Here is a 12,532-nt window from a genome sequence, read left to right as displayed (position 1 = left end):
CTGCAAATAATAATAAAAAAACATAAGTAAACACAATTTATTTTAATTTGTTTCGCGTATCTGATTGGTTACTTTCCACATAATATTCGCCTAAATAAATACAATGAATTATTGAGAATAGGTTTCTTTTTTTAAGTTGGTTAAAATTACCTTACACGGGATGGCTTCCTTCTTTAATCTTCGGCGCTTTTGGTTGCTGACAAAATACAAGTCTTTGGCACGGAAATGGTCAGAGCAAATAAGAGTCGTTTTAGCTGGTTGCCAGACATCCTCTCCACGACTTTTTCTTATTATTTCTATCCACTTACTTCTTAAGATGGGGTCGTTAGGAATGCTGGTAATAATGCATATGTATAAAGTAAACTAAATTAAAACTTTACACCGGCTTACACTATACAAACCGGTCACAATTTAAGATTATTGATAAGAAACAAAAATTAAAGTAGCCTATGTGTTAATCCAAGGTTCAGTATATCTCTATTTAACATTTTTCGCAAATTTATACATCCAGCCGCGACAACATAAAGAAGTAACAATACTAAAACACGGAAAAAAACTTATTTTTTTCAACTAACAAATTATACAGAATCAAAAATGCAATAGTCTATAATATAATACCGACAATAGTAACTATCGATAGTTCTGTGATAGGCAATTTAAATTTAAATAACTGGCCACCCTGTAAACATGGCGACGAATGGTGTCGTTTAATATGACAAAATTTTACTTTATTAAGTAATTGTTTCTTTTACTAAATAATGAATTAAAGCTTACTTACCGATGATAGGTGATGTTTTTAATTGATCTTAATCGGCCTTTGTAATTCCTGCACACTTTAATAACGCAAATCGCCATTTTTAAATCTCAGAACACAAATGAAAAAAACACGTGTTTAACGCACAACGACAGTGTCGCGACTGCGGACTGAGCCACTGGGCGGTCAGCAGGCGCGGGGCGGGTCGCGCCTATGAGCCAACAGTTGGCTGATATTTTTGACGTTTAGCCGCTCGAACTCTCAATCTAGATGTGTAAATAATCAAAGGCAGCAGGCTCATCCAGTGAAAGGCTACAGCCTCACAGAATACCGGCGTGAAATAGGGCTGGCACTGTGTTTCGCCGAGTGAGTGAGGTTTCCGGACGCCCGAAAGAGGAAACGTACCTGCGACTCTTCTGGTTTTTCAGTAAGTTTCACCCTAAAGTATATTTTGTATGTATTATATTTAGTATTATGTATATTTATTATATAAAATATGTATTTCATTATATTTAGACATATACTAGCTGGCCCGGTGAACTTCGTGTCACTTTAAAACTTTCCCTGGACTTCTACGAATATTTTAAGACTAAAATTAGCCCAATCCGTTCAGCCGTTTTCGAGTTTTAGCGTTACTAACACAATTAAAAATCCATTTTTATATATATAGATATATATCTGCCAACACGCAAAGGACCAGCGTGGCAAATTACCGTCCAAACCCCACACGGGTGCCGGGATACCCCACACCGCACACGGGGGGGATATCCCAGCAGTGGGATAGTATAGGCTAAGAAAAACCCGGTTTACCTGATTAAAATACCTCAGCACTCTTGTCTTCGGAATCGCGGTGGGTGTCATGTGTCTCGAACCGCTTTTCGATATAGTAAAATCTTCCTCGGAGAAGTGTTCCGAGCATATCGTACTGAATGGTGTTGGCTGCCAATCCACCCTACCAGTTGCGTCTGTCCATTTCTCCCTCATAGCAGAGTCATGGGGAAACCTTCAAGTATACGTACCATATAATATCAACCCATACTAATAACATGAATGCGATAGTGCATCAGTCTGTCTGTCACTGAACCCATTTTGCTGAAAGGAAATATGTACGGTTTCCGCGCGATCAGACTACATCACTGAGTAGCGGAGAATATTCCAGAATTAAAGGATCCAATCTAAAATAATCTTCATTTATAAGGCAGTATGATTGATTTTGGTTTGAAAATTCCTTTTTAATTTGCTGAATTCCAATACATTTCCTTAAAAAAATATAAAATTATTACTCACCTGTGGTACGAAACTCCTCCCTTTTTAACATTTATTTTCCTACTATCATTTTTGCACTGCAGAATGGCACAATATGGCATGCTTGTGTAAAATCACGTAAACAAAAAACGCAAAAAAACCGACTGGCCGGGCGCGAGGTCGGGACGCGACTGAAGAGCAGTGTTACCACCTCTCAAAAATATTTATCCCTAAATTGGTGTCAAAAACCCCTAAAATCGCCTTAATTTTTCTGTTTTCCCCCTAAAATATGCATATATATATATATATATAAATTTATAATAGTTTAGAAATAATATACTGAAATATGTTTTAAAACATTTTTATTATAATAATTGATTTAATATATTAAATATTTCATCTTCATCTGAAGATTCAGATGTTTTGAAGTCGTACATCTTATTATTGAATAAATTCAACATTTTATTTGTTGGATTAAATGTTGCACAAGTGACATCATTACGATTTAATGTAAATCGGACCATCAGGATGCTTTGCAACATTTCAATAGATAGTCTATTCCTCAACTTATTTTTAACAACATTATAGACAGAGAATGCACGTTCGACACTCGCGTTTGAAATTGGAACAGTGACAAATGCTAATCCAAATTTTGAAATATTTTCAAAATGCTTACAGCCCGCTGCGTCACAGTCATTATAAACTTCAAATTAAAAATCAGCTGAAGAAGAGGTATTTGTCCATTTTTTATTACATAATTGGTGCCACTCAGACCCACTCAAACGTCAAACATGTATAATGATTGTTTAAAAAAAATAGTCTATGGTTTTTTGTCCATGCACAGCACAGACAATAAAATGACCGCCAGTGGCGCCAGTATTGCCGCCAGTCACCACAGAGTGGTCATAGAATTACGTAATATGCCGGCTCTTGATATAGGCGAACGCGTTGGCCAACGCGTCTGCAGACGCGTTGGCAGTGCGCTTGCAACGGCGTTTGTGAGTAATCCACACATAGGAAGGTCGTTCAGTATGCTTTGGATCGCGCCAATGTGCGGACGGATTCAAAATGGATGTTGAGTCGCTAACAGCTGCAGCTGTATATTTATTCACAGCTTATAATTACTTTGTAAATGTGGACAAGAAAAAGTTTTAAAAGGGTATTCTCGAATTAAATAAGTAAAAGGCGAGAAAACGTAACAAACAAAGAAATAAACTCACTTTTACATATTTTATACCTAATATTAAAATAATTTAATTTTTTTATTACTTATTATTTATTATATATAAAAATTATTATCTACTTATTACTTATTATAATTATCATGATTAATAATTAATAATATATATTTATTATTTATTAAATATTTAATTTATTTTGTTCTTAGTATATTTTGTTGTTATAGCGACAACAGATATAGGTACATTATCTGCGAAAATTTCAGAAATCTAGCTAAGTATAGCGGTTCTTGAGATACAGCCTGGAGACAGACAGACGGACAGACAGATGGACAGACAGACAGACGGACAGACAGAAATGCAGACAGACGTTGAAGTCTTAGTAATAGGGTCCCGTTTTTACCCGTTGGGTACGGAACCCTAAAAACATCGTGAGGAAAATAGAATGTCCAATAACCTTATTTTTTTTTTGCAACTTTTGATACGATTTTTGGTTCCACAGGCAGTTTTTACTCTGATAGGGTCTATACAGACGGACCGCATTTCAACTGCAATCCAACCGCAAATTGCAGTTCAAGTGCAGTTTGAATGCAGTTGACATGACTGCAATAAAACTGCAAACCAAATGCGCAGTAGGATTGCAGTTCAGTTGCAGTTGGCGTGCAGTCGTGTGAACCGCATACCGACTGCATCCAAACTGCACTGCTACTGATTCCATGCGCGGGAGAGTGGAGCGTGCGGGTGGGTGGGATAGTGCATTTTGGATGCAGTCGGTATGAAGTTCACACGACTGCAGTCAACTGCAATCCGACTGCGCGTTCGGTTTGCAGTTCTATTGCAGTCGTGTCAACTGCGTTCAAACTGCACTTCAACTGCAATTTGCGGTTGGATTGCAGTTGAAATGCGGTCCGTTTGTATAGACCCATAGGGCCCAATAAATTTAAATGTTTTCTCGATACTCATATTGTTCGCCATTTCGTCAAGTTAGATGTTAATTCGCCACAAGAAGGAAACGTGCACTCTTCATCGCCGCTCCGGGCGAACTGATCGCGCGGCCTATGTGTGGATGGAGCGCGAAGCTTGCGACAAATGTCCTTTGATCTTTTGCCGGCATTTCCGACCCGCGCGGCAAGCTCGCAGATGCGTCGGCCAACGTCTAAATACCTACGGCCAACGCGCGAACGCCCGTTCTACACATTGGGCCAACGCGTCTGCAGACGCGTTGGCCAACGCGTTCGCCTATATCAAGAGCCGGCAATAGATGTCGCTAGAAGTCGCTAGGTCAAGAAATAATTAATATTAATATCAACAATTTAAAAATATTAAAAAGTAAAAAAATCCCTGAAAATACCCCTAAAAATTTCAGACCCCTAAAAAAATCCCATCTCACTTATTTAACCCCTAAATCTGGGGGGAAAACCCCTAAGTTGGGAACACTGCAGTGAAGAGTGAAGCGAAGTGTGCGTAACAACGCTTAGTTTAGTTAATTTATAATAAGTTTTTTGATAAAATTAGAAGGTAAACGGGCAAACGGGTCATCTGACTGAAAGCAACTGCCGTCGCCCATGGCACTTGTAACATCAGAAGAGTTGCAAGTGCGTTACCGGCTTAAATTGTGTTTTTTAAGAAATGCCCTAACGTCATGAATTCATGATAGTCCATACAAAAAGAAGTTTTATCAGTGTTGTCACTGTTGCTATTTTCACAGTAAATTGTATTACAAGGGAAACTTACACACCCTTAAGACAGTATTATCATTTATGTCTATTGTCTTTGTCTTGTTAATTTACGTATGCATTGCGACGGGGCGCAGCGGGGGTGGGACGCATTTTTCAACATAATATTATGTTATTACTTAATACAACATATTATGAGTTATGACCCAATGCGTATTCAGTCATAAAATTTGTATGAATAATGCGGCCTAATGTGGTCATACCTTTACACCAGTTACAAGATGTGTGAAAGGTCATTATTTCTTAAATATTAAGTGTCATTCAGACTTGACTTAATTTCCTCTCCCGGTTTAGGCTGAAGCTGTAAAATAACGCATTTTAAACAATACTTTATTGAATCCACCATTTTTATGTGAAGAGCCCTTAAGCCCATAATAACCCTTTCTGTTCCCACAGCGCTGTCGGGGTTCGATTCCCGACACTAACAATACTTATTGTGTATTGTAATAAAAATATGTTAAAACTCTTATTGTTATAATAATAGTAATGCACCATAGTAAAATTTGCTATTGTGTGGAATGTGGATACCGCTAAATATGTAAGTAAGTATAATATGAGTAGTTTTGGACATTTTAGATACGAATAACCATGTACGTAATAACCACGGTATGTTATACTTACTGGCGCACTCAGAGTCGAATATTATTAATTAAGTTTTGTAAATAAAGTAAATTGTAATACGACGAAACGTTTCGAGAAAAGGTAGGTAGTGCCCTTGCGCGCTTCGCTTGGCTCATCTTGGCGGGGGCACTCCCGTGCCCCCAGATTAAATGAGACATAAGCCCTTCGATCACATTAAGACTATTTATGACATTACTAGTAGTAGATACACAGTCCCGTACAAACCCTCTCGAAAATCTGTCGCCGAGTAATAGTTTAAAAAAGTTTATATTTATCTAAAATCAACCTTAATCATAGTAATTATAGATCTTTTTATAAAACAATGTACAAAGAGCAATATTTTTTACGACCGACGCTCGCTTCAAACTAAATTCAACCATCCGCGTGTACGTCTTAAAGTTCAAATTCTTACAGTGCCAAATTTTACGGCCGCACTAATATGTATTCTGTGGCCGCACTTCCGCTGGAACAGGGCGAAGTGAAGAGTGGAGTCGAACTGTTCAACATTTTTTTGTTGATTGTAATAAATAATAATTGTAATTACTAATTATATATTATATAAATTATTGTACTAAATTGTAACAGATCACTGTGAAAGTAGGTAGCAGCCCTAAAAGTATTTTATTTGTGATTTGTATGGGCACATTCATGAGATTTGCCCATATTTTTTAAGTTACTATTTTAGCGTTGCTACTTTCACAGTGAACTATACAGGATAGTGGAGACTCATACACATTACACATCCTAATTATTATCAGTTTAGTTTTGTTACATCCTGTATATTGACATTTCACTTACTATTCGAGGTGTAGCTGTTTTGTGTAGTCTCTTCATGCCTGTCGGAGTCACATATACATCACTCTCAAAAAAATGGTTAGAACATACAACGCTCGCTGCAGTCGGCTTGAAAAATTCGTCGCCTCTTTGCCGTGCTATAACTGATGTCCAATTTCCACATTTAACTGGATCTCGAGGAAACCTGAATAAAATAATTCCTCAATAAAAAAAAAAAAAATAAATAGCGACTCCATCGAATGGAACAGAAACGTAGCCTATAACCCGAACATTTCAAATGGGCATGTTATACTACGATAAGTTAGTATGAGTATTCGCCACGTATTCGCACTATGATGATGAGATGGTTTATAAATAATTATACCTCCTGTTGATTTATTTTGGTGATTTATTAACGAAATACCAATATTTACAATTCAATTGTAAGAAATATATTAGGAAGAGAGTAATACTTACCGGAAATATGAAACTGCATCCTTTTTTTGCGTTGTAGACGTATGATTTTTACAATTGCTGAACGAGCACTGAGGCATGTTTCCCGGCGGAGCGTTCGAGCACTACTAAATCAAAAGTCCACCAGAATGTTGCGTTTGCATTGGTGCTATTTTATGCCAGGGCCACACTAACGAGAAATACCATTAAGGTGACGCCGCGCCGTGTTATAGTAAAAAACCGTGTTGGATTTGTTTTAGATTTGCTTGTTTTCTATGAGAGGCCGGGCCGGCCTCTCATAGAAAACAAGAAATGGAAAGGGCGTAAGCGACAAAATGGTTTTTGTCGCGTAATTTAAAAACCATATATTTCATATAACCTATGGGCAAATTAAAGTGTTTGCTTGAACCAATCTATGTACAAATGGAAGCTTAAATCACTCTTCTAATGATTAATGGCATTTCTCGTTAGTGTGGCCCCTGCATTTAGGGTTGCCAACTTTTTTTGACAAAAAAAAACGTATTAAACAAGTTTGGATAGGAAAAAAAATTAGTATTAGGGAATTTAGGGACAAAAAGAAAGTATTTTTTAAATTTTATGTTTTTAAATATAAAGTATGGTTGGCAACCCTACCTGCATTCGTGAGGTCGTTGTTTGCCGCGGATTGTGTATCTGGTATATGTATAATAAATAATAATATTATGTGATCGAAATACTTATATTTCGTTATCCCATCCATTATCTGTCAAACTCTTAGTTAATGAGAGTAACTGAAGTTTAATCATCATTAAATGTCTCTGAGTAATTATTACTATTATAACTTAGTAGGTAGTATGCAGCATGTTATACATACATTTAGTCATATTCATAATATTATTTAAACATTATTCGTCATCACATTACTGTCCAACGACTAAGTAGAAAAATATAGAAATGCCCTCTTAAATTTTGGAGAACGTTTTTGTTTACGACTTAGCCGTTTTACCAGGAAAGAGCTACAGACATTCAAACTTACCAGCGGGTCTTGCACATGTGTTGAGTCTTCTCCATAGGATACTACTGGTTCGCTCAACGAAGTCGAAGGCTGATCTTCTTGCGATGTTTTTGCCTAAAAAGATAGAAAATAAAAATAGAACATCTTTGTATCAAGTTTGTAGCATTGGGGCCGGTTTACATGATTCCAATGCAGCGCTGGATTGCTACTGGAATGCTGTAGGCCGGTGCTGGAATGTACTAAATTGCATTCCAGTGCCTCTTGTCACTGGATTGGAATACTTAATGTAAATTGTAAATCCCCTAATTAAGTCATATTTCATTCAGGTTAGGGCCTGTTTCACTACTTCCTGATAAGGCTATCCACCAATTAACTTGACAGATCAAGTATGGAGAATCAGTCAAAAAAGTTGTGAATAGCCTATTAGGCACTTTATCAGAAAGTGGTGAAACAGGTCCAAGTATATTATAAATTATAGTATTAGACTATTTTTCTCATTACTGTCAAAGTATGTACGACGGTTTTTTACTGTCTTTCATTATTGTGTCTTATTATGACCTCAAAAATATATTAAAGTAAGCATGTTATATCTAAGTAATAAATCACATAATATGCAATCAAATTATTTATTCAGAATTTATATTAATACCACTCATTATTTTCTAATTCACTTTTTAAAATACTTATTTTTAAAAGTCTTTCTTCCTTCTCCAACTCGTGCAATTCTTTTTTATGACGCATCTCCATCATCATCATTTGTTTCTTCATTTTCTTCTCTTGTAATTCCTCCTCGATGAGTGTTTTTTGCAGTTGGACGAGTTGTAACTTTTCCTCAGCTAATCTATTAACAGGTTTTTTTGCTTCGGGTTTACCTGCAAATATACCTATTATTAATTTGTAATTTATTTTGTAATATTGTAATTGTATCTAATTAAGGTAAAATCTCAAAATCTCAAAATATTGCTAAATAATAAAAGGAAATTTCTAGCTATCCCCTAACCACCACTTCGTCCGACCTGTGAACCCAGAACCGTCCGAGGGCGCAGATAAAAAAAAAATATTCACCACATTATTTTGTGACCGCGGTCGATACAATCATTATTCATTACCTGACAATACTTAATTACTTAATATTAATTAAATAATGGCGTCCTGCCAACTACTACAGCTAAGTCGGCCAGTAAACCAGTTCTTTTTATAGTGCCGGGTACTGCCTGGGTAGTGGGTATATGCGCAAGTCGCAACACACTAAGTTCGATCCCAATATCCGATGGGACAAGAACCTAACATGACCAGAAAGAGGTCATGCTCAGAACAGGAGGAGGATCATCTGACAGCATGAACCATCTCTATTACTTATAAGAGGTAAGTAACTAGGTTATAGGCAGGACATTAGCTTTGAAAGAAAAGAAGGAAGAAAGAAAAGCATTTGCACTTCATTTTCACTTACACATGCCAGGATGTTCTGGTTTTAAGTTTGAGTGCTTCCACTCCGCCCATTGTTTTGGTGGAGTTTCCACAACTTCCACATCCACCCAGGAAGTACTAGGCCCGGGATCATCTACGTAATCCATTGGCATTTTCGGCGATGGATTTTCTTCTAATATATTTTTTGTTGTTTCTGAATCTGAAAATAAGCAGTACTTAGTTAAAATATAAGTAATTTTTGAAAGTTTATTTGTCAAGGATTTAGTAATTATGGAAATATTTATTTACCATTGGCTCTATCACTATCTGGCATTGACATCACTGAATTGTCTGCGGAGCCCATCCATTCTGGGATATCAATAGATTCGGTGGCACCAATATCTACAAAAATGAAAAAATAAAATAAATGAAGCCGCAGATAATAGGTATAGGAATAGCATATTTGCATGCGCCCATCACTGGACATACACAATACACACACATTCACCATTGACGCCACACACGCACGCACGCTTGCATATTATGTGCTTATTGCGCCAAAACTCGTTTATCGCGCGGGAACCGTACATTTTTCCGGGATAAAAAGTACCCTATGCTACGTCCTTTACCGGGAAGTATTTTCATACTAAAATTCAGAAAAATCGGTTCAGCGGTTTGAGCGTGAAGATGTAACAGACAGACATTTTTTCGCATTTATAATATCAAATACTTTATTAAAGTATTTAAAATATAAACGATGGCATAAATAATACAGATAAGTTTATTCACATAAACTGTATAATATTAATATCCGACAAGACTGTTATGTTATTTATAGGTTGGTGCTACTAATATATATTCTGTGTTATAGGTAACTAGATGTTCCGCGCGGCTTCGCCCGCGTAATTTAGGAACGTCACGGCAACCGTTCATTTTTCCGCAAAAAAAGAAACCTATGGCCTTTCACGTGGTCTATTCTTCATGTGTGCCAAATAACATAAAAAATGCTCCAGTACGTTCAAAAAAGCCCTTTCAAATAATTTCTCCCGTTTTTTCCACACTTTCCTCTATTTCTTCGCTCCTATTAGTCTTAGCGCGATAAAATATAGCCTATAGCCTTCGTCGATAAATGGGCTATCTAACACTGAAAGAATTTTTAAAATCGGACCAGTAGTTCCTGAGATTAGCGCGTTCAAACAAACAAACAAACAAACTCTTCCCAATTATAATATTAGTAAAGACGATTAATGATGATTAATGAGTAAGTAAAATGGCTCTTACCGGGTTGATCAAAGTCGCAAGTACTCTCACCCCCTTCAACAGATGATAAAATCAATTGTTTGACTTTTTGCTGTGCTGGTGTTAAAGGGGGTTCTCTATCAGCGCCACCGCCATTTCTAAATCTCTTACGGGTGTCCCTTTTGAGAGCTTCATATTTTATTTTGAGGTGTTTCGCGTCTCTGTAGATCTCCGCTCCAGAGCAGTTGTATTCTGCTTCTAGGGCCTTCCACGCCCGTTCCTTCTCCTGCCAAGTCGCGGCATCACTTTTCTTATTTTCTAGTATGTTTTTATATTTTTGCACGAGATTCACTAGTATTTCTGTGTCTTCACGGGAAAAATTTGAATTCCTCTCGCGTTTCTTCCCTTCCATTATGCACTTATCACACCACTTGATTTTAAACGACGAACGACTTTATGAGTAGGTACTTACTTATTTAAGTTATTTACTTATAAAAACCACTTCAAAAACCGTAGAAAGAAGAAAAAACCACTGCCATACAAAAGTTGTTAAAGTAAATAAACAAGTCAATCGTTAACTGGAACGTACGCGGTACGATCGTAAATGCGACGTTGCCGCTCCGACCGCCCGATAATGACTGCCTACGGAGACTAGTTTGTGAAGCCATGACAGGGATATATCGGACGGATTTATCTGGCAGATAATATTTTATCTTGATAGGTACTTTATACTTATAATTATGGCGCTTCAGTACTTTTGAAACAGGGACTGAGTAGTGAGTAATGTGATATTGGACTAATAATAATAATAATTAATTAATATAGGAATCAGCCTATATTAATTAAGTACTTATTATTATTAGCATCTCACTAGCATAACTCAAAACTCAAACTTTATTTGCAACCAAGTCACCAGTATAAACAATATCGCAATAATATTAATATGGTCAGCTTTATACCTAAAGTTTATAATTTTAACGATTTACATCGATGACTCGTATCAGACTTTTGTCTGGCTGTCTGGGTTCATCGTACAAATATACAGATTTACCCAAAATTGCCTCTGTTTCTGTTTCAATCTTCGTCTTAGTAACAACAAGAGAAGAATTTTTTTGCGATCCATATCCAGACAAGCACTTTCGTTCGAGCGCAAATATCGACTGAAGTCACAATCAGATGGAATCAGTGTTGCCAGACCTGATCAAAAACTAGTGATGGTCAACTCGAGTAACTAACTCGAGTTAACACGAGTTGGGCGTAACTCGAACCCACTCGAGTTCAATTCTCACTTATCGAGTTCGTAAACCGCCAAAAATACATAAATAAATGATTATATTTCAAACAATAATTTTCTTTTTTACAGATAAAAATATCATATTTTGTCGGTTCCATGGTCGGTTCCAATTTTTTTACTATTTATGCGAAGCTGAGGGAATAAACTGGTAAAAATTCAAAAAAGCATTCACTTGTCCATCCTGTTAACTGGAGTTACGTAACTCGAGTTCTACCCGAGTTACGTGAATTTTAACTCGGGTTAAATCGAGTTTTATTTTTTCCGAGTTGGACATCACTACAAAAAACGCCCACACTCATTAAGACAAAATTAAGGAAATCTATTAAACTTTAGCTTGACACACTCATTTTTTTTATTTTGCATCATAAAAAAGATCGCTTTTTACCATGAGGTCACTGAGGATCACCTCAAAAAACATAATAAAACTATTTATGCAAAGCAATGATAATATCATATTACTTACATATAATAATAATTCTATACATTCTATACATATAAATAAAATTGAAGTGTCTGTTTGTAATATTGAAAGAACCGTTTCTTACTACATGCATATGAATGTACTTACGATACGTATACCAAAATAGCATCTTTTACAATTTTTGCCTGTCTGTATGTCTGTCTGTTTGTTCCGGCTAATCTCCGAAACGGCTGGAGCGATTTTGACGGGACTTTTTTTGGCAGACAGCTGATGTAATAAGGAGTAACTTAGGCTACTTTTTAACTGACTTTCAATAAAGGAGGAACATATAATATTTTATTTTTTTATATAAGTATTTTGTTCGAAAAATTATCTCTTTTTTATTATCTTCGTTATCACATTTTGCTGACGCGGGC

The 12,532-nt window shown here is 36.4% G+C and overlaps 1 protein-coding gene across 5 annotated transcripts in view; it reads right to left on the bottom strand.

The window, feature by feature from the left end:
- The window catches only part of LOC121735701 (stress response protein NST1-like), a 138,130-nt gene that overhangs the window by 37,385 nt on the left and 88,213 nt on the right, over positions 1–12,532 (bottom strand). For all 5 annotated transcript variants that reach the window (XM_042126604.1, XM_042126605.1, XM_042126606.1 and 2 more), the window contains one exon: positions 7,777–7,869. In XM_042126604.1, the coding sequence (XP_041982538.1) occupies positions 7,777–7,869 (93 nt within the window). The remainder of the gene's footprint in view (positions 1–7,776; positions 7,870–12,532) is intronic.

Source organism: Aricia agestis, chromosome 17 (genome assembly GCF_905147365.1).
Source record: "Aricia agestis chromosome 17, ilAriAges1.1, whole genome shotgun sequence".
Classification (NCBI taxonomy): domain Eukaryota; kingdom Metazoa; phylum Arthropoda; class Insecta; order Lepidoptera; family Lycaenidae; genus Aricia; species Aricia agestis.
The sequence above is the reverse complement of the archived record's forward strand: the minus strand, read 5'-3'. Positions and strand labels throughout refer to the sequence as shown.